The sequence below is a fragment of the Salvelinus fontinalis genome, chromosome 19 (genome assembly GCF_029448725.1).
Source record: "Salvelinus fontinalis isolate EN_2023a chromosome 19, ASM2944872v1, whole genome shotgun sequence".
Lineage (NCBI taxonomy): Eukaryota > Metazoa > Chordata > Actinopteri > Salmoniformes > Salmonidae > Salvelinus > Salvelinus fontinalis.
Window position 1 is genome coordinate 40073578 of NC_074683.1, and position 22601 is coordinate 40096178.

The following is a 22601-nucleotide window of genomic DNA, read 5'->3' on the forward strand; positions in this document are numbered from 1 at the left end:
GTGGAGTTGCCAAGAGGTTAGCAATTATGCCCTTAAAGGGAAATTACACTCAAAAACCACCTTTAGTTATAGTCCACTGTTGATACAGTCCCAAAATGATTTGTATGTCTGAAGGCAACTTTTCAAGATATTGGACTTTCAAGAATCAAAGTGTCACCGGCCACATCATCATTCAGTACGATGCGTTTTGCATCATACGATATTTTGCATCATCATGATGTTGTGGCCGTCGACACTTTGATTCTTGTTTTTGAGTGACATTTCCCTTTAAAGATGGAATTCGTATCGGTGAAACTGCCATGTCCGTTTGCGATATTACAGGTACGATTGTCACACCCTGATCTGTTTCACCTGTCGTTGTGCTTGTCTCCACCCCCTCCAGGTGTCGCCCATCTTCCCGTTATCCCTTGCGTATTTATACTTGTATTCTCTGTTTGTCTGTTGCCAGTTCGTCTTGTCTTGTCAGGTCTTACCAGTGTTCTTTTCCACCTTCCTGTTTCTCTAGTTCTGTTTCCTAGATTTTCCTGAACTTTCTTAGACACTAAATTGCCAAAAGTATGTGGACAGCTGCTCATTGAACATCTCATTCCAAAATCATGGGCAATAATACGGAGTTGGTCGTAGATGATGGCTAATTGCTGCTGGGACTTTCATTCAGCTTCCATTCAGCCACAAGACCATTAGTGAAGTTTGTCATTGATGTTGGACGATTAGGCCTGGCTCGAAGTCGGCGTTCCAATTCCTCCCAAAGGTGTTCAATGGGGTCGAGGTCAGAGCTCTGTGCAGGCCAGTCAGGTTCTTCCACACAGATATTCAACAAACCTATTTCTAACTGGACCTCAATTTGTGCATGGGAGCATTTTCATGCTGGAACAGGAAAGGGCTTTCCTCAAACTGTTGTCAAACTGTTGTCACAAAGTCTAGAATGTCATTGTATGCTGTAGTGTTAAGATTTCCCTTCACTGGAACTAAGGGGTCTAGCTCAAATCATGAAAAACAGCCCCAGACCATTATTCCACCACCACCAAACTTTACAGTTGGCAACATGCATTGGGGCAGGTAGCATTTTCATGGCATCAGCCAAATCCAGATTTGTCACTCCAGGGAAGGCGTTTTTCACTGCTCCAGAGTCCAACGGTGGCGTGCTTTACACCACTCGAGCCAACACTTGGCATTGCGCAAGGTGATTTCAGGCCTGTGTGCGGCTACACGGCCATGGACTGGGGACAGCAAGGAGTCATCATGCCAGGAAGTCCCGAGGCATGGTCCTAGGGCTAAGGTCCTCCGAGAGAGAGAAAGAAAGAGAGAAAGAGAGAATTAGAGAGACCATATTTAAATTCACACAGGACACCGGATAAGACAGGAGAAGTACTCCAGATATAACAAACTGACCCTAGCCCCCCGACACGTAAACTACTACAGCATAAATACTGGAGGCTGAGACAGGAGGGGTCAGGAGACACTGTGGCCCCATCCGATGATACCCCCGGACAGGGCCGAACAGGAAGGATATAACCCCACCCACTTTGCCAAAGCACAGCCCCCACACCACTAGAGGGATATCTTCAACCACCAACTTACCATCCTGAGACAAGGCCGAGTATAGCCCACAAAGATCTCCGCCACGGCACAACCCAAGGGGGGGTGCCAACCCAGACAGGAAGATCACGTCAGTGACTCAACCCACTCAAGTGACGCACCCCTCCTAGGGACGGCATGAAAGAGCACCAGTAAGCCAGTGACTCAGCCCCTGTAATAGGGTTAGAGGCAGAGAATCCCAGTGGAGAGAGGGGAACCGGCCAGGCAGAGACAGCAAGGGCGGTTCGTTGCTCCAGAGCCTTTCCGTTCACCTTCACACTCCTGGGCCAGACTACACACAATCATATGACCCACTGAAGAGATGAGTCTTCAGTAAAGACTTAAAAGTTGAGACCGAGTCTGCGTCTCTCACATGGGTAGGCAGACCATTCCATAAAAATGGAGATCTGTAGGAGAAAGCCCTGCCTCCAGCTGTTTGCTTAGAAATTCTAGGGACAATTAGGAGGCCTGCGTCTTGTGACCGTAGCGTACGTGTAGGTATGTACGGCAGGACCAAATCGGAAAGATAGGTCGGAGCAAGCCCATGTAATGCTTTGTAGGTTAGTAGTAAAACCTTGAAATCAGCCCTTGCCTTAACAGGAAGCCAGTGTAGGGAGGCTAGCACTGGAGTAATATGATCACATTTTGGGTTCTAGTCAGGATTCTAGCAACCGTATTTAGCACTAACTGAAGTTTATTTAGTGCTTTATCCGGGTAGCCGGAAAGTAGAGCATTGCAGTAGTCTAACCTAGAAGTAACAAAAGCATGTGACGCACCCATTTTTCAGCATAATTTTTGGACAGAAAGTTTCTGATTTTTGCAATGTTACGTAGATGGAAAAAAGCTGTCCTTGAAACAGTCTTGATATGTTTGTCAAAAGAGAGATCAGGGTCCAGAGTAACGCCGAGGTCCTTCACATGCATTGGCACAGAAAACTATTGGTGAAAACTTATGTTGCGTTCCATGTATTTTATATGATTGGCATCAAAATGTTGGATATCTAATATCCCCCTAGATTATAATTGCCAGTTCTCATCGTGTTGTAGGCCTAATGAAACATGCAAGGAGATTGAGCTCGTCCGTGGTGGTCGGTGATCCCTCAACCTTCTGGCCCGTAGCCCTGCGTGGCATCGACTGTGCCACAAAAGTATGCTGAGATGGCAATGTTGATAACCACGTTTCGTAGCATTATTTAGAGTTAATTCTATGAGGGGGGAGGGTGTGTACATTTGTTTTTACAGTACAAGGGGAGGTTCATGTGAAAATATTCCCAGTACATTTTGAACTGCCCCTAATTACTTGAAGTGCTTTTGAGATCACTGATCGATACAACTAAACTGAACTGGAAATCACATTTCTTAGTCACATTAAAAAAACATCAATGGGTGATTGGGTCAGAATACATTTTGGTTGTTCTGATGTCTGACAAAAAGTACTTGTCCCCATGATGTAACTGAGACAAAGTCTCCCTCGACTTGAAGAGATATGGTTTAGAATTCAGTTCAGATGGACATTTCTAAACGTCTATGGAATGTTCCTATGGAATCCCACTATTAATTCCGAATGAATGTGCTATAAGCGTGTACACCATGAAGTCATGCCCTCTCATCAACTTCCCTACTGTCAGCTTTCCTACACAAGCCAGCTGACATGTGACGTACCATCTCGTTTCCTGAGGTTGTGGATTATGTTCTAAACTGAGCACTGACATCCCCAAAAACAGTTAGTCTGCACAGTTATCCTATTTCCCATGTTTAAAAACCTATAAGTGGCCAAATCATCACCCCTACTATATTTTCCCATTAATAATGCTCAGAATGGTCTTGGTCCTCATGGGCTACCCCCAGGTGGTAAGGATAGGTAACAACACATCCGCAACGCTGATCCTCAACATTACATTTACATTACATTTAAGTCATTTAGCAGACGCTCTTATCCAGAGCGACTTACAAATTGGTGCATTCACCTTATGATATCCAGTGGAACAACCACTTTACAATAGTGCATCTAACTCTTTTAAGGGGGGCGGGGGGGGGGTTAGAAGGATTACTTTATCCTATCCTAGGTATTCCTTAAAGAGGTGGGGTTTCAGGTGTCTCCGGAAGGTGGTGATTGACTCCGCTGACCTGGCGTCGTGAGGGAGTTTGTTCCACCATTGGGGTGCCAGAGCAGCGAAGAGTTTTGACTGGGCTAAGCGGGAACTGTACTTCCTCAGAGGTAGGGAGGCGAGCAGGCCAGAGGTGGATGAACGCAGTGCCCTTGTTTGGGTGTAGGGCCTGATCAGAGCCTGAAGGTACGGAGGTGCCGTTCCCCTCACAGCTCCGTAGGCAAGCACCATGGTCTTGTAGCGGATGCGAGCTTCAACTGGAAGCCAGTGGAGAGAGCGGAGGAGCGGGGTGACGTGAGAGAACTTGGGAAGGTTGAACACCAGACGGGCTGTGGCGTTCTGGATGAGTTGTAGGGGTTTAATGGCACTGGCAGGGAGCCCAGCCAACAGCGAGTTGCAGTAATCCAGACGGGAGATGACAAGTGCCTGGATTAGGACCTGCGCCGCTTCCTGTGTGAGGCAGGGTCGTACTCTGCGAATGTTGTAGAGCATGAACCTACAGGAACGGGTCACCGCCTTGATGTTAGTTGAGAACGACAGGGTGTTGTCCAGGATCACGCCAAGGTTCTTAGCACTCTGGGAGGAGGACACAATGGAGTTGTCAACCGTGATGGCGAGATCATGGAACGGGCAGTCCTTCCCCGGGAGGAAGAGCAGCTCCGTCTTGCCGAGGTTCAGCTTGAGGTGGTGATCCGTCATCCACACTGATATGTCTGCCAGACATGCAGAGATGCGATTCGCCACCTGGTTATCAGAGGGGGGAAAGGAGAAGATTAATTGTGTGTCGTCTGCATAGCAATGATAGGAGAGACCATGTGAGGATATGACAGAGCCAAGTGACTTGGTGTATAGCGAGAATAGGAGAGGGCCTAGAACAGAGCCCTGGGGGACACCAGTGGTGAGAGCACGTGGTGCGGAGACAGATTCTCGCCACGCCACCTGGTAGGAGCGACCTGTCAGGTAGGACGCAATCCAAGCGTGGGCCGCGCCGGAGATGCCCAACTCGGAGAGGGTGGAGAGGAGGATCTGATGGTTCACAGTATCAAAGGCAGCCGATAGGTCTAGAAGGATGAGAGCAGAGGAGAGAGAGTTAGCTTTAGCAGTGCGGAGCGCCTCCGTGACACAGAGAAGAGCAGTCTCAGTTGAATGACTAGTCTTGAAACCTGACTGATTTGGATCAAGAAGGTCATTCTGAGAGAGATAGCAGGAGAGCTGGCCAAGGACGGCACGTTCAAGAGTTTTGGAGAGAAAAGAAAGAAGGGATACTGGTCTGTAGTTGTTGACATCGGAGGGATCGAGTGTAGGTTTTTTCAGAAGGGGTGCATAGGGGGCCCCTCAGGGGTGCGCGCTCAGTCCCCTCCTGTACTCCCTGTTCACTCATGACTTCATGACCATATGACCAGGCACGACTCCAACACTATCATTAAATTTGCGGATGAAACAACAGTGGTAGGCCTGATCACCTACAAAGATGAGACAGCCTATAGGGAGGAGGTCAGAGACCTGGCCGTGTGGTGCCAGTGATCAAGACAAAGGAGATGATTGTGGACTACAGGAAAAGGAGGAGCGAGCACGCCCCCGTTCTCATCGACGTGGCTGTAGTGGAGCAGGTTGAGAGCTTCAAGTTCCTTGGTGTCTACATCACAAACAAACTATCATGGTCGAAGCACACTGAGACAGTCATGAAGACGGGACGACAAAGCCTATTCCCCCTCAGGAGACTGAAAAGATTTAGCATGGGTCCTCAGATCCTCAAAAAGTTCTACAGCTGCACCATCGAGAGCATCCTGACTGGTTGCATCACTGCCTGGTATTTGTAACTGCTCGGCCTCCGACCGCAAGGCACTACAGAGGGTAGTGAGTACGGCCCAGTACATCACCGGGGCCAAGCTTTCTGCCATCCAAGACCTCTATACCAGGCTGTGTTAGAGGAAGGCCCTAAAAATTGTCAAAGACTCCAGCCACCCTAGTCACAGACTGTTCCCTCTGCTACCGCACGGCAAGTGGTACCGGAGTGCCATGTCTAGGTCCAAAAGACTGCTTAACAGCTTCTACCCCCAAGCCATAAGACTGCTGAACAGCTAATCAAATGGCTACCCAGACTATTTGCATTGCCCCCCTCCTCTTTTACGGTGCTTCTACTCTCTGTTTATTATCTATTTTTATTTTTTTTATTTTTTTTTATTTCACCTTTATTTAACCAGGTAGGCTAGTTGAGAACAAGTTCTCATTTGCAACTGCGACCTGGCCAAGATAAAGCATAGCAGTGTGAACAGACAACACAGAGTTACACATGGAGTAAACAATAAACAAGTCAATATCATGGTAGAAAAAAAAGTGATAAAAAGTGATAAGTGATAAATCATCAGATGATCATGTGCAAGAAGAGATACTGGTGTGCAAAAGAGCAGAAAAGTAAATAAATAAAAGCAGTATGGGGGGTGAGGTAGGTAAATTGGGTGGGTAGTTTACAGATGGACTATGTACAGCTGCAGCGATCGGTTAGCTGCTCGGATAGCAGATTTTTAAAGTTGTTGAGGGAGATAAAAGTCTCCAACTTCAGAGATTTTTGCAATTCGTTCCAGTCGCAGGCAGCAGAGAACTGGAAGGAAAGGCGTCCAAATGAGGTTTTGGCTTTAGGGATGATCAGTGAGATACACCTGCTGGAGCGCGTGTTGCAGGTGGGTGTAGCCATCGTGACCAGTGAACTGAGATAAGGCGGCACTTTACCTAGCATAGCCTTGTAGATGACCTGGAGCCAGTGGGTCTGACGACGAACATGTAGCGAGGGCCAGCCGACTAGGGCATACAGGTCGCAGTGGTGGGTCGTATAAGGTACTTTAGTAACAAAACGAATGGCACTGTGATAAACTGCATCCAGTTTGCTGAGTAGAGTATTGGAAGCTATTTTGTAGATGACATCGCCGAAGTCGAGGATCGGTAGGATAGTCAGTTTTACTAGGGTAAGTTTGGCGGCGTGAGTGAAGGAGGCTTTGTTGCGGAATAGAAAGCCGATTCTTGCTTTGATTTTGGATTGGAGATGTTTGATATGAGTCTGGAAGGAGAGTTTGCAGTCTAGCCAGACACCTAGGTACTTATAGATGTCCACATATTCTAGGTCGGAACCGTCCAGGGTGGTGATGCTAGTCGGGCGTGCGGGTGCAGGCAGCGAGCGGTTGAAAAGCATGCATTTGGTTTTACTAGCGTTTAAGAGCAGTTGGAGGCCACAGAAGGAGTGTTGTATGGCATTGAAGCTCGTTTGGAGGTTAGATAGTACAGTGTCCAAGGAAGGGCCGGAAGTATATAGAATGGTGTCGTCTGCGTAGAGGTGGATCAGGGAATCGCCCGCAGCAAGAGCAACATCATTGATGTATACAGAGAAAAGAGTCGGCCCGAGAATTGAACCCTGTGGTACCCCCATAGAGACTGCCAGAGGACCGGACAACATGCCCTCCGATTTGACACACTGAACTCTGTCTGCAAAGTAGTTGGTGAACCAGGCAAGGCAGTCATTAGAAAAACCGAGGCTACTGAGTCTGCCGATAAGAATATGGTGATTGACAGAGTCGAAAGCCTTGGCCAGGTCGATGAAGACGGCTGCACAGTAATGTCTTTTATCGATGGCGGTTATGATATCGTTTAGTACCTTGAGCGTGGCTGAGGTGCACCCATGACCGGCTCGGAAACCGGATTGCACAGCGGAGAAGGTACGGTGGGATTCGAGATGGTCAGTGATCTGTTTGTTGACTTGGCTTTCGAAGACCTTAGATAGGCAGGGCAGGATGGATATAGGTCTGTAACAGTTTGGGTCCAGGGTGTCTCCCCCTTTGAAGAGGGGGATGACCGCGGCAGCTTTCCAATCCTTGGGGATCTCAGATGATACGAAGGAGAGGTTGAACAGGCTGGTGATAGGGGGTGCGACAATGGCGGCGGACAGTTTCAGAAATAGGGGGTCCAGATTGTCAAGCCCAGCTGATTTGTATGGGTCCAGGTTTTCCAGCTCTTTCAGAACATCTGCTATCTGGATTTGGGTAAAGGAGAAGCTGGGGAGGCTTGGGCGAGTAGCAGCGGAGGGGACGGGGCTGTTGGCCAAGGTTGGAGTCGCCAGGAGGAAGGCATGGCCAGCCATTGAGAAATGCTTGTTGAAGTCTTCGATTATCACGGATTTATCGGTGGTGACCGTGTTACCTAGCCTCAGTGCAGTGGGCAGCTGGGAGGAGGTGCTCTTGTTCTCCATGGACTTTACAGTATCCCAGAACTTTTTGGAGTTAGAGCTACAGGATGCAAATTTCTGCTTGAAAAAGCTGGCCTTTGCTTTCCTGACTGACTGCGTGTATTGGTTCCTGACTTCCCTGAACAGTTGCATATCGCGGGGGCTCTTCGATGCTATTGCAGTTCGCCACAGGATGTTTTTGTGCTGGTCGAGGGCAGTCAGGTCTGGAGTGAACCAGGGGCTATATCTGTTCTTGGTTCTGCATTTTTTGAACGGAGCATGCTTGTCTAATATGGTGAGGAAGTAACATTTAAAGAATGACCAGGCATCCTCAACTGACGGGATGAGGTCAATATCCTTCCTCGACCTACATGTACATATTACCTCAATTACCTCGACTAACCGGTGCCCCCGCCCATTGACTCTGTACCGGTACACCCTGTATATAGTTTTGCTATTGTTATTTTACTGCTGCTCTAATTTTTTGTTACTGTTATTTTATACTTATTTATTTCCACTAAACATTTATTTTTTCTTAAAACTGCATTGTTGGTTAACGGCTTGTAAGTAAGCATTTCACTGTAAGGTCCACACCTGATCGGCGCTTTTGATTTGAATTGAATTGGAAAAAATGTACCTTTTCTCTCATCTCTAACTATCAGTAAGGCTGAAGGACAGGTTAGCTGGGCACAGCAACATCCAATCCCGTATTACATTACATCATGCTTTCATTAATTATTTGTTTATCCAACCGCTTGTTCGTTTGTGTGTGAGTGTGAGTGTGAGTGTGAGTGTGAGTGTGAGTGTGAGTGTGTGTGTGTGTGTGTGTGTGTGTGTGTGTGTGTGTGTGTGTGTGTGTGTGTGTGTGTGTGTGTGTGTGTGTGTGTGTGATTCACTAGTTCGGCAAACATCGGTTTGATATAGTTTTGTTCTACAATTGTTGTAATTATTTAATGTTACAATAAACTGACATGACTTATCTCAGTGTTGTCATGATTGATACATTTGGTGTTGATACAGAATGATTTGTCTGGATTGGATTGGAATGAATTGGAGAAGGCATAAGAAGGCATAAGCCTGTTTTATAAAAGACATCGTAGTCATTGTGGATTGTGTACTCCAAATACCTAAGGCTGTGGTTGTTCCATGTTATTTAATGATAAATAGTAAGTATTCTAATAGTACATTCCGTGGACGTCATGAGTCATTCTATATGTGGTTTAACATCTCCCTCTAGTGGCTCAATTGTGACACAACGTCTTCATCAAGTGTAGTAAAGTTGAAATGTACAATACTGCATGATATCAGATAACGTCCAGGTCTAAATAACTTCTGTATTGTGTAAGTAGTTGATGGTAAAATGTAAGAATATGCAATTATGGGTAACACTTTATAATAACATTCAGTAATAAACCATTTGTAAGGCATTTACAGTTTGCTCACCATTTATTATTAAGCCCACACTTGTGAAATGTTACTCAGCTAGGTTCTCACATTTATAAATACCTACTACAGTATATACATGAATTATTCAGCCCAACAGTGTAGGAGACCACAGCAGACAGTTCACCCTCAACATACTGGGTATGAACACTACCACTACTCTCACTACATCACTGCTGCCAGGTCAGGGGTCACACCAGAGCAGCTCTCTCAGATGCTGTTTACTCTGAATGAATATAGAGATTGGGTATCACACTAAATCATTTATAATGGATTAGTAAATAGTTTATTCATAATTTGTCATTAATCCGATATTTATTTTAGTAAGCTGGTAATTCACATAATTATAAACAATGTTTATAGTATGTAATGATTCATAAGAACCAAAGATGTTTAAAAAATGTATTTTCACCATTTAATACTCATTAAAGTAGTTTTTCCCCAAATCTAAAGTGAAGACTATTCTTTATAAATGTTTTGAACAGTGACCAGTGTAATACATCACAATAAGATGGACATGCTATTGGTAGATATTCCAGCAGTACCTGATGCTCCTTAAGGTCTCAAAATGACCTAGAAAATATCAAAGGTTAAACAATAAGCACACAACACAGAGGATGTTAAAGGAAATATATTGAATATTTTATTCCAAAACAGTCACACTGTAGTAGTAGTGTGCTGAAGGAAGTAACGTGTTTGTCTGAAAATGAAACACTCTTGTTTCTAGGAAGTGACTGATTGCAGTCACTCAGTAGAAATAAAATAAAATGTTATTGGTCAAAGACATTTGTTTATCCGATGTTATTGCGGGTGAGCGAAATGTTTATGCATCTAGTTCTGACAGTACAGCAATATCTAACAATTTCACAACAAATACCTAATTTACACAAGTCTAAGTAAAGGACTGGAATTAAGAATATATGGATGAGCAATGTCAGAGCGACATAGACTAAGAGCAGTTCATAGACTGCTTACAGGGTGAGGGAACCAATATCTAAATACATTATTTAACTGAACATTACGTTTAAAGGGGTACTACCTTTAATACACTACAAAATCACATTTTTTTGGTCACATATAAATATTCAGCAGATGTTGCGGCTGAAGCGAAATGCTTTTGTTCCTAGCTCCAACAGTGCACCAGTATCTAACAATTCACAATAATACACACATCTAAAAGTAAAAGAATGGAAATAAGAAATATAAATATTTTGACAAGCAATGTCTGAGTGGTATTGACAAAAAAACTACAGTTGAATACAGTTTACACATATGAGATGAGTAAAGCAGTATGTAAACATTACTAAAGTGACTAGTGTTCCATTATTAAAGTGACCAGGGATTCCATGTCTATGTACATAGGGCAGCATCCTCTAGGGTGCAGGGTTGAGTAACTGGGTGGTAGTCTGCTTGTGCTGGCTATTAAACAGTCTGAGGGCCTTGTGTCCCAGCTTTGATGCACCTTTACTGACCTCGCCTTCTGGATGATGGCGTGGCTCGGGTGGTTGATGTCCTTGATGATCTTTTTGGCCTTCCTGTGACATCAGGTATTGTAGATGTCCTGGAGGACAGGCAGTGTGCACCCGATGGGCACACTGCAGACCGCACCACTCTCTGGAGAGTCCTAAGTATTCAGACCCTTTAATCAGTACCTTGTTGAAGCACCTTTGCCAGTGATTATAGGGTATGACGCTACAAGCTAAGCACACCTGTATTTGGGGAGTTTGTCCCATTCTTCTCTGCAGATCCTGTCAGGTTGGATGGGGAGCGTCACTGCACAGCTATTTTCATGTCTCTCCACAGATGTTCGATCGGGTTTAAGTCCGGGCTCTGGCTGGGCCACTCAAAGACATTCAGAGACTTGTCCCGAAGCCAATCCTGCGTTGCCTTGGCTGTGTGTTATGGTCGTTGTTCTGGTGGAAGGTGAACGTTTGACCCAGTCTGAGGTCCTGATAGCTCTGGAGCAGGTTTTCATCAAGGATCTCTGTACTTTGCTCGGTTCATCTTTCCCTCAATCCGGACTGGTCTCTCAGTCCCTGCTGCTTATAAACATCTCAACAGCATGATGCTGCCACCACCATGCTTCACCGTAAGGATGGTGCCAGGTTTCCTCCAGACGTGACACTTGGCATTCAGGCCAAAGAGTTCGATCTTGGTTTCTTCAGACCTGAGAATCTTGTTTCTCATGGTCCGAGAGTCCTTTAGGTGCCTTTTGGCAAACTCCAAGGCTGTCATGTGCCTTTTACTGTGGCGTGGATTCCATCTGGCAACTATACAATAAAATCCTGATTGTTGGAGTGATGCAGAGGTTAGTCCTTCTGTAAGGTTCTCCCATCTCCACAGAGGAACTTGCTTGTGTTCTTGGTCACCTCCATGACCAAGGCCCTTCTCTCCAATTGCTCAGTTTGGCCGGGCTGCCAGCTCTAGGAAGAGTCTTTGTGGTTCCAACCTTCTTCCATTTAAGATTGATGGAGTCCACTGTGCTCTTGAAATTTTTCGTACCCTTCCCCAGATCGGAGCTTCGGCACAATTCTGTCTCGGAGCTCTACAGACAATTCCTTCGACCTCATGGCTTGGTTACTGCTCGGACATGCACTGTCAGTTGTGGGACCTTATATAGACAGGTGTGTGCCTTTCTCAACAACAAAAAAAAACTTTTTAACTAGGAAAGTCAGTTAAAAACAAATTAATATTTACAAAAGACGGCCTACACCGGACGACGCTTGGCCAGTTGTACGCCGTCCTATGGGACTTCCAATCACGGCCGGTTGTGATACAGCTGGATTTGAACCAGGGTGTCTGTGGTGACGCATCTAGCCCTGAGATGCAGTGCCTTAGACCACTCCGCCATTCAGGAGCCAAATTCATTCAAGTTGTAGAAACATCTCCAGGATGATCAATGGAAACAGGATGCTATTTAGCTCAATTTTGAGTCGCATAGCAAAGGGTCTGAATACTTATGTAAATAAGGTATTTCATTTTTTTTTTTTTTTTTTACATTTGCAAACATTTCTAAAAACCTATGTGGGGTATTGTGTGTAGATTGATGAGGGGGTAAAAAATCACTTAATCCGTTTAAGAATAAGTCTAACGTAACGAAAAGTGGAAAATGTCAAGGGGTCTGAATACTTTCCGAATGCACTGTATGTATGAAAATACCCTCAAATAAAAGGTGACATTCTATAATGTCGCCACAAATCAAACATTTGACCTCATATCCAAAATAAAGAATAAACAGCAACATTTCTTTAAACGTTTTCCTGCAGAGAGAAACAGAGGACAGGGAATACATTCAGTATGTACAGTAACCAGAGGAAGGCAGTATAATTCACAATCTGTGACAGAGGGATAACTTGACTCATTCCATTCTTAACAAAAATAAAAAAACGCCAGATTTTACTGAGTTACAGTCATAAGGAAATCAATCAATTGAAATAAATGTGTTATTCCCTAATCTATGGATTTCACATGATTGGGAAAACAGCTATTCTGTTGGTCACAGATACACTATACATACAAAAGTATGGGGACACCCCTTCAAAACAATCATGTGGGGTGGCAGGTAGCCTGGCGGTTGGCGAGTTGGGCCAGTAACCGAAAGGTTGCTATATTGAATCCCTGAGCTGACAAGGTAAAAATCTGTTGTTCTGCCCCTGAACAAGGCAGTAACCCACTGTTTCTAGGCCGTCATTGTAAATTAGAATGTTCTTAATTGACTTGCCTAGTTAAATAAAATGTTTGTTTTTTAAAAAGGCTGTTGATTGTGGCCTGCTGAATGTTGTCCCACTCCTCTTCAATGGCTGTGCAAAGTTGTTGGATATTGGCGGGAACTGGAACATGCTCCCGTACACGTCAATCAAGAGCATCCCAAACATGCTCAATATGTGACATGTCTGGGGAGTACGCAGTCCAATGAAGAACTGGGACATTTTCAGCTTTCAGGAATTGTGTACAGATGAAGACGGACATGTGTGAATTATCAAGCTGAAACATGAGGTGATGGCGGCGGATGAATGGCAGTACAATGGGACTCAGGATCTCGTCACCGTATCTCTGTGATTTCAAATTGTCATCGATAAAATGGAATTTGTTTGTTGTCCGTAGCTTATGCCTGCCCATACCATAACCCCACCGCCACCATGGGGCACTTAACACAATGTGGAAAAAGTCAAGAGGTCTGAATACTTTCCGAATGCACTGTATATCGTAAGATAGTGTTGTCATTACAATTACAATTACAATTACAAATTTGAAGACCACAATATCCTTATCTATTTCAACATGTTCAGTAATGGTTACAGAAATGTTTTACTTGCTATGACTGTGATATGCGTTCTTTTTAATCAACCTTGTTTGAATGCACTGACTGTACGTTACTAAGGACAAGAGAGCCCGCTAAATGACCAAAATGTAAAAATGCAAACTTGCAAATAACACTGGGTAATATGTAGCTGCATGGGCAATTCCAGTAATATACCGTAAATTAGATCACAGTAAATATTTTGGTACCATAAAATGAATTGCCAAAAATTGGATTACAGTCGCTGTACTATAAAATAAATTACAGTAACTTACTGGCCAATTGCTTCCAATAAGTTACTGTACAAATTACAGGAAATGTTTTACAGTGTGGTTCCAGTTGCACCTGCTGGGACAGCACCAGTCTACGGTTGGCCTTGTGGCACCTTGTACAGGGACATGCTGAGGGCGAACCTTGGTTCCCACTGGATCTTCATTTCCAACTGCGCCAGAGAGAGCTGCTCCACTGGCTGCAGGACGGACATGTTGAAGAACAGATGTTTCTCTACTCAGCCGTGGCAGCTGCCGCTTCAGATTGAAACCAGTCTACCTGCAGGGGACAGACAAACCAGACGTATTAGGTTCACACTCCTGAAGTAGGAACGTAGGTTTCAATTTACAATATTTGGAATGTCAAAGTCAATATAGACCTCAATCTGCATAAACAAACCAAATGTTGTCTGACTTTGTCCCCCTCATTTATTTTTCATTGGTCAATTTTGGACCAAAAACAATTGGAGTGAAGGAATTCAAGATCTCTTAAATATCAAACATGTTCAAATATGCATCGTGTAGGTTCGTGTAGCTCAATAATGACTTTGTCTCAAACTGTAATTCGGAAAACATAAAAAACACATATTCCTCTATCATCCACAGATCCTAAAGGGGCAATCTGCAGTAAAACAACAACAAAGCGGCCACAACACCACCTTTTTAGGTAAACATTTTAGTGATGGGACTGGGGAAATGTAACCATTCTCCCGAGTGGCGCAACGGTCTAAGGCACTGCATTTCAGTACTAGAGGCGTCACTACTGGATGGAAAATTACTGAGGATAATAGCGGACGATATTGCCATTCCTATTTGCAATATTTTCAATTTAAGCCTACAAGAATGTGTGTGCCCCCAGGCTTGGCGGGAAGCAAAAGTCATTCCGCTACCTAAGAATAGTAAAGCCCCCTTTACTGGCTCAAATAGCCAACCAATCAGCCTGTTACCAACCAGTGGTAAACTTTTGGAAAAAATAGTGTTTGACCAGATACAATGTTATTTACAGTAAACAAATTAACAACAAACTTTCAGCATGCTTATAGGGAAGGACATTCAACAAGCACAGCACTTACTCAAATGACTGAGGATTGGCTGAGAGAAATTGATGATAAATAGATTGTGGGGGCTGTTTTGTTAGACTTCAGTGCGGCCTTTGACATTATCGATCATAGTCTGCTGCTGGCAAAACGTATGTGTTTTCACACTCAACATACTGGTTATGAACACTATCACTACTCTCATTGCCACTGTCACTGCTCTCATTACATCACTGCTGCCAGGTCAGGGGTCACACCAGTCTTTTGGCATGTTAGATATGTCAATATTGACCCTGGATCATATTATATATGTGTTGATCCTGGATCATGCCCCATGAAATCAGGATGTTCCAATTCAGAGGCCACAAAAAAAAAGTAATTTCAGTTCTGCACAGTTCTGAAAATGTCTTGTTATTTGTCTAAACACTATAGAGAGGGATGTAGGATTGAGACTTGAGTGATGTTAGGGGGAGGTTTAGTCCCATGAGTATCTTGATTAATGCCACAACCCCCCCCCCCCCCCCCCATCTGCTAAATGACTTAAATGGAAAATGTGAAGCAGAGGTGAGTCAGACTCATGCTGTCGTGATGAGGTAGCCCTGCCTGGTACTTCTAAATCAGTGTCACCTTGGGTCCAAGAGGGACTTTCCTCTTGGACTGTTGGTGAAGATGTTGGTTTTCCACTCAGGATCCCACGGTTCAGATCCCACCTGTGACAGAGTCATGATTCAGAGGTGGGATTCTTGACCTGTGCAGGGAAGACTAGTTTAGGGGTGAGGGTTGTACTGAGGCTGAGGCCTAGTGGAAGTTGTACTCACACAAATGGCAATAGAGCTGTAGTTAGGTTCACTGCAGGTTCACTTTGAATGTTTATGCTGTATTAGGGCCTTATTGGACACCTGGAGTAAAGCATTTGTGTGTCTCCAACACCTTTATTTGGTCGAATTCCTTAGAGTGTTGGACCTCATTGTTCCAGAGCCTTGCATACAGGTGATAACTCTGGTGTCAGAAACTTAAAAAATCTAACTTAAAAATGTTGAAATATCATAATTTAAGAGTTGTTCCCAGTGACAGAGCACAGGTTGAGTTTTACTGATGTAATATGCTCCCTAAGAATCATGCAGAGGTAGCAGACACTCTTATCGAGAGTGACTTACAACAACAATTAGGGTTAAGTGCCTTGCTCAAAGGCACATTCACAGATGTTTTACCTAATAGGCATGGGGATTTGAACCAGCTACCTTTTGCTTACTGGCCCAACTGTTAAACTGCTAGGCTACCTGGCACTAGATTTAGAGAGTAGTTTGTTTTGATTAATCTTGTATTTATTGTATGTTCACGTTCACAAGGCTTCCTTGCAAATGAGACACTGTTCTCAATGGTGACCCAAGCTGTGTGAATAAATAAAACAATTAAAAAATACAAAATCACAATGTATTAGATGTGTTTGTGTTTGACACCTTTAATTGGTAGAGTGATATAAGTGTCATTATGACAGATCCCTGCATGTTTTGAATAAAATGTGAATATGTAAATGTGTGACTTGTGTACTAACGTTCCAGTTTTCCGTACAGCATGTCATATGTTGTGTTGTGTTGTGTATTTGTATACTGACGTCTCTCAATGAATTTCCATGTAAATGGACAATACAGTATATGGTATTGTAGTGCTAACAGAACCCTCTGGAATATGACACAACAACAAACTAGATAAAAAAAAGTGTATTGGCCACGTACACAGATCTGCAGGTGTTATGGCAGGTGCAGCAAAATGATTGTGTAACTAGCTCCAACAGTGCAGGTGAATGTCTCTACACAAATAATCAAAACAAGAAGCCAATAAATATATATTGTATGTACATAAATATGGACCTCATGTAGCAGTAGTAGGTACAGTGGGGTCCGAAATGATTGACATTATTGATAAAGATGAGACATAATGACTATATGAAATAAATAATACAAATAAAAATGAAATGATATTATTTCATACTAATGCAATTGCTCAGAGAAAATTTTTGTTAAACAAGTAATATTTTTTTCTCCCAAAAAGGTAAGGGTAAAACCTATTGACAACTTTTAAAGATACAAATATATATATGGATGAGCGATGGCCGAACTGCATAGGCAAGATGCAGTAGATGGTATAGAGTACAGTATACACAAATGGGTAGGGTCACACACAGGACCAAGCAGGAGCAGGACCTCAGCATTTTGACACTTTATTACAAATGGAGAAAGATGAAGATGTTCAATGCTGTTTTCAAGACGGAAACTCTTCTTGCAGAAAGGCTTTGCTATCGACATCTATCTACATAACACTGTACATCTTCTTCTCATTGATTTCAGCAGTTACAGTATTTTTGAACGTACTGGTGATCATCTCCATCTCTCACTTCAAGCAGCTCCACACTCCAACCAACCTGCTCATCCTCTCTCTGGCTGTGTCAGATCTCCTGGTGGGACTGATTGTGATACCAGTAATGACTGTAGCAATAATGGAATCATGCTGGGGTTTTGGGAAATATTTCTGTGCGTTTCATGCCTACATTGCTTGTTTATGCACTTCTTTATCTCTGGGTAATTTGGTCTTGATATCTATTGACCGCTATGTTGCTGTGTGTGATCCCTTATTGTACCACTCTAAAATAACAATAACAAGAATTATGTGTTGTATATCCATCACCTGGTGTTGTTGTATCATATACCGTGCTGCTAACATAAAAAACTTTGCAAATGTACATGTACGAAGTAGATGTTTGAAAGAATGTTTTATTGTTGAAGGGTCAATCTGGGGTAATGTAATTGACCGTCTATTTACAATGGTTGTCCCGTGCTCTATTATTATACCGCTTTATTTGAAAATCTTTGTGTTGGCCAGATCACAGGCCAGAAAGGTATTTTCTAAAGAGGCTGTCAGTGTGTCTGGTGTTAAAACTGTACAGGCAAATAAGTCTGAGAGAAAAGCAGCAAAAACTCTAGCTATTGTTGTTTTCACCTATTTCATTTGTTGGATTCCAACTTTATTTTTATTTTATTATTTTTGTCTTTTTTAAGTGACAATTTATCCGTTTTCATCCGTTTTCTGCCACTTGTTAATTCCTTAATTAATCCAATAATTTATGCTTTCTTTTATCCATGGTTCAAAGTGACAGCTAAACACATTTTAACTCTGAAGTTCCTATAATTCTATTCCCTAGTTTCTCAAACATAGGTTTCATATAGTTATGCTATACAATTGTTGTAATTGCTTCTTTCATGTAACAATACACTGACATTACTAATCTCAGCGTTCTCGTCAAAGATACATGTGGTGTTGATACAGAATGATTTGGATGGATTGGATTTGAAGGACTTGGGGAAGGCATAAGAAGGCATAAGTCTGTTGTTGTTTCATGTTATTCAATGATGAATAGTATGTAAGTATTCTAAAAGTACATTCCGAGGACGTCATGAATCATTCTATATGTTGTTTAACACCTCCCTCTAGTGGTTCAATTGTGACACAACATCTTCATCAAGTGCAGTAAAGTTGAAATGTACAATACTGCATGATATCAGATAAAGTCCAAGTCTATCTCAATGGTGTATTGTGTATGTAGTTGAGGGTAAAATGCAAGAATATTCAATTAAGGGTAACACTTTATAATGTTAAGTAATAAACCATTTGTAAGTGTAGTAGAGTTAAAATGGTTATTCCATCAAACTTCAAATTATTAGAATAGTACACAACCCAGAACAGAACAACCAGGTTGAGGGTCAGTTGCCAAAGCCCGCGAACAGGAATATTCCAAGTTGAGACAGAAGGGGGGAGTCAGACCGCCATGATCGCCAGGAACTTTGTACTACCTGTAGCTCCCGCTCTCCTCAGTCCGAGAAAACACAGAGAGAGAAAGGTATGTGTTGCAGAATACTCCTTTGTAGATGTCCATAACGTGAAATAAATAAAACATCCCAAGGTTAATGCTGTAGATATTGTTATAAGGGAGTGTGATGCTATTGAAACATGTAACTTTCAGAGTTTTATTGTTGTTATAAATATAGTTTACAGAGTGCTAAAAGTGCTGCTGTTGCTAGCTAGCATGCCTGTCTGTGATGCAGACGGTTAGCTGAGCTGCCGACTGGTGCTGGCGTTGCATTATGGGAGATGTAGTTTGGTCCTCTACGGTCTGAATGGAATAGAGGCGATTTCACGTTTTAACTTGTTTATGTTGCAGTGTTTTTGTACATGAGTTGTTGTATTTTGGTATTGTCAACACTGACAGCACCTAGCAATGTATTGGGGATGTGAGACAGGATATGTGTTTTACCTTTCTTCAGGCTTTTGTGTAGAACAACTTGTCAGATGGTGCATTGGAGACTGATGTGTTCCTGTCCTGTCTTTTCACAATACTATTGCAGATCAAAATACAAGCCTAAAAGACAGCCGTGGTGTCGCTCTTCATTTCTTGGTTCTCCTGTGGTACATAAGAAACCCGCTACAGATTGGTGCCGTGACCCCGATGAAACAGATGAGCTGCAGCAGACCGGGGACCCCTACACAGAACTGGATCGACATCACACGTTTAGAACATTTGAGGCAAAGGTGAACTTTGGACAATATGTTGCATACACCTCAGTTGTATGAGATTACAGAACAGGAGAGAGAAGACATATCAGGTGTTGGTGATAACAATGTACATGTTACTCCGGTTGGTGTTACTGTGAGAGGTCCACAAGGTATTGCCACTGGGGTGGGGCGGGGGGCTCAGTTGGCCAGTATGGTGGAACATAGTGCGAGAGACAGTCCTCCTAGATACCCAGCAGCCGATAGAGTGCCAAGTGTTAGCAGTAGCCAACCAGAGCATGTTAGCAGTAGCCAACCAGAGCATGTTAGCAGCAGCCAACCAGAGCATGTTAGCAGTAGCCAACCAGAGCATGTTAGCAGTAGCCAACCAGAGCATGTTGGCAGTAGCCAACCAGAGCATGTTAGCAGTAGCCAACCAGAGCATGTTAGCAGTAGCCAACCAGAGCATGTTGGCAGTAGCCAACCAGAGCATGTTGGCAGTAGCCAACCAGAGCATGTTAGCAGTAGCCAACCAGAGCATGTTAGCAGTAGCCAACCAGAGCATGTTAGCAGTAGCCAACCAGAGCATGTTAGCAGTAGCCAACCAGAGCATGTTGGCAGTAGCCAACCAGAGCATGTAGGCAGTAGCCAACCAGAGCATGTTAGCAGTAGCCAACCAGAGCATGTTAGCAGTAGCCAACCAGAGCATGTTAGCAGTAGCCAACCAGAGCATGTTAGCAGTAACCAACCAGAGCATGTTAGCAGTAGCCAACCAGAGCATGTTAGCAGTAGCCAACCAGAGCATGTTAGCAGTAGCCAACCAGAGCATGTTAGCAGTAGCCAACCAGAGCATGTTAGCAGTAGCCAACCAGAGCATGTTAGCAGTAGCCAACCAGAGCATGTTAGCAGTAGCCAACCAGAGCATGTTAGCAGTAGCCAACCAGAGCATGTTAGCAGTAGCCAACCAGAGCATGTTGGCAGTAGCCAACCAGAGCATGTTAGCAGTAGCCAACCAGAGCATGTTAGCAGTAGCCAACCAGAGCATGTTAGCAGTAGCCAACCAGAGCATGTTGGCAGTAGCCAACCAGAGCATGTTAGCAGTAGCCAACCAGCAGTAGCCAACCAGAGCATGTTAGCAGTAGCCAACCAGAGCATGTTAGCAGTAGCCAACCAGAGCATGTTAGCAGTAGCCAACCAGAGCATGTTAGCAGTAGCCAACCAGCAGTAGCCAACCAGAGCATGTTAGCAGTAGCCAACCAGAGCATGTTAGCAGTAGCCAACCAGGCAACGATAACAGTGGAGAGTCCATGAAAGCCATAGGGGGTGAAAATGAAAGCCGAACCCAATTGCCCTAGCAGAGTTAGTCAAACAACTGGGCAGTGAAATAGGAAATCGAGTTGCCGCTAGTCTAGCAGGGGCTGGTGCAAGCACTTCCCCTCCCCAACCAATAGTAGAAATACCTGATTGGTCAAAAGTCAACCTAATTCTCAAGTCAGACGTCAGAGAACCACCCCACTTCCGGGGTGATAGCACAGACCGGTGCACAGTGACTGAATGGCAAGAACTTATGCAAGCTTACTTGAAAAAGAAGGGATGCAGTATATCAGAACAGGGGCAAGAGATACAGGATAGACTGATGGGGCGGGCTAAAGACATAGTCAGAATTGGGCTCCGTGGAAACCCTCTTGTTAACATAAGCAGAGACCCTGAAGCCATATACAATATCTTGAGGCAGCACTTTGGAGAAGCAATCTCATCTACAATTCCATTAGGAATGGCAAAGGCATTTACAGTTTGTATATTAATCATTACTCCCACATTTGTTAAATTTTAGTCAGCAAGGGATTCTCACATGTATAAATAACTACTATATGCATTAATGATTAAGCACAACAGCACAGGAGACCGCAGCAGACACTACCATTACTCTCACTACATTACTGCTGCTATGTCAGGGGTCACACCAGAGCAGCTCTCTCAGATGCTGTGAAGTCAGAATGAACATAGAGATTGGTAACACTTTATAATAACACTTTGTAATGAAGAACGTATAATGGATTAGTAAATAGTTTATTCATCATTCATGCATTATTACTCCCACATTTGTTTTAGTAAGCTGGTTATTCACACATTTTTATTAACAACTTTTATAGTCTGTAATAATGATACATAAGATCATTCATAAGATGTTTAATGAATGAACTTATAAACGATTTACTAATCATTAGTACAGTCATTTTGCAGTCCCTGATCTAAAGTGAAGACTTTTCATACTTTATAATACTTTATAAATGTGTTGAACAGTGACCAGTGTAATTTCTCACAATAAGATGGACATGCTATTGGTAGACATTCCAGCAGTACCTGATGCTCCTTAAGTTCTCACAATGACCTAGAACAAATCAATGGTTAAACAATAAGCACACAACACAGAGGATGTTAAGTTCACACAGGACACCGGATAAGACAGGAGAAGTACTCCAGATATAACAAACTGACCCTAGCCCCCCGACACATTAACTACTGCAGCATAAATACTGGAGGCTGAGACAGGAGGGGTCAGGAGACACTGTGGCCCCATCCGATGATACCCCCGGACAGGGCCAAACAGGAAGGATATAACCCCACCCACTTTGCAAAAGCACAGCCCCCACACCACTAGAGGGATATCTTCAACCACCAACTTACCAACCTGAGACAAGGCCGAGTATAGCCCACAAAGGTCTCCGCCACGGCACAAACCAAGGGGGGGCGCCAACCCAGACAGGAAGATCACGTCAGTGACTTAACCCACTCAAGTGACGCACCCCTCCTAGGGACGGCATGAAAGAGCACCAGTAAGCCAGTGGCTCAGCCCCTGTAATAGGGTTAGTGGTAGAGAATCCCAGTAGAGAGAGGGGAACCGGCCAGGCAGAGACAGCAAGGGCGGTTCGTTGCTCCAGAGCCTTTCCGTTCACCTTCACACTCCTGGGCCAGACTACACTCAGTCATATGACCTACTGAAGAGATAAGTCTTCAGTAAAGACTTAAAGGTTGAGACCGAGTCTGCGTCTCTCACATGGGTAGGCAGACCATATGGAGATCTATAGGAGAAAGCCCTGCCTCCAGC

The 22601-nt window shown here is 43.8% G+C and overlaps 1 protein-coding gene across 1 annotated transcript; it reads left to right on the forward strand.

Moving 5' to 3' along the window:
- The first annotated feature begins 17177 nt into the window (after nucleotides 1–17177).
- Nucleotides 17178–18002, forward strand: LOC129817048 (trace amine-associated receptor 13c-like). The gene has a single exon (XM_055872032.1). The coding sequence runs from the start codon at nucleotides 17178–17180 to the stop codon at nucleotides 18000–18002; it is 825 nt and encodes a 274-aa protein (XP_055728007.1).
- Nucleotides 18003–22601: the final 4599 nt, after the last annotated feature.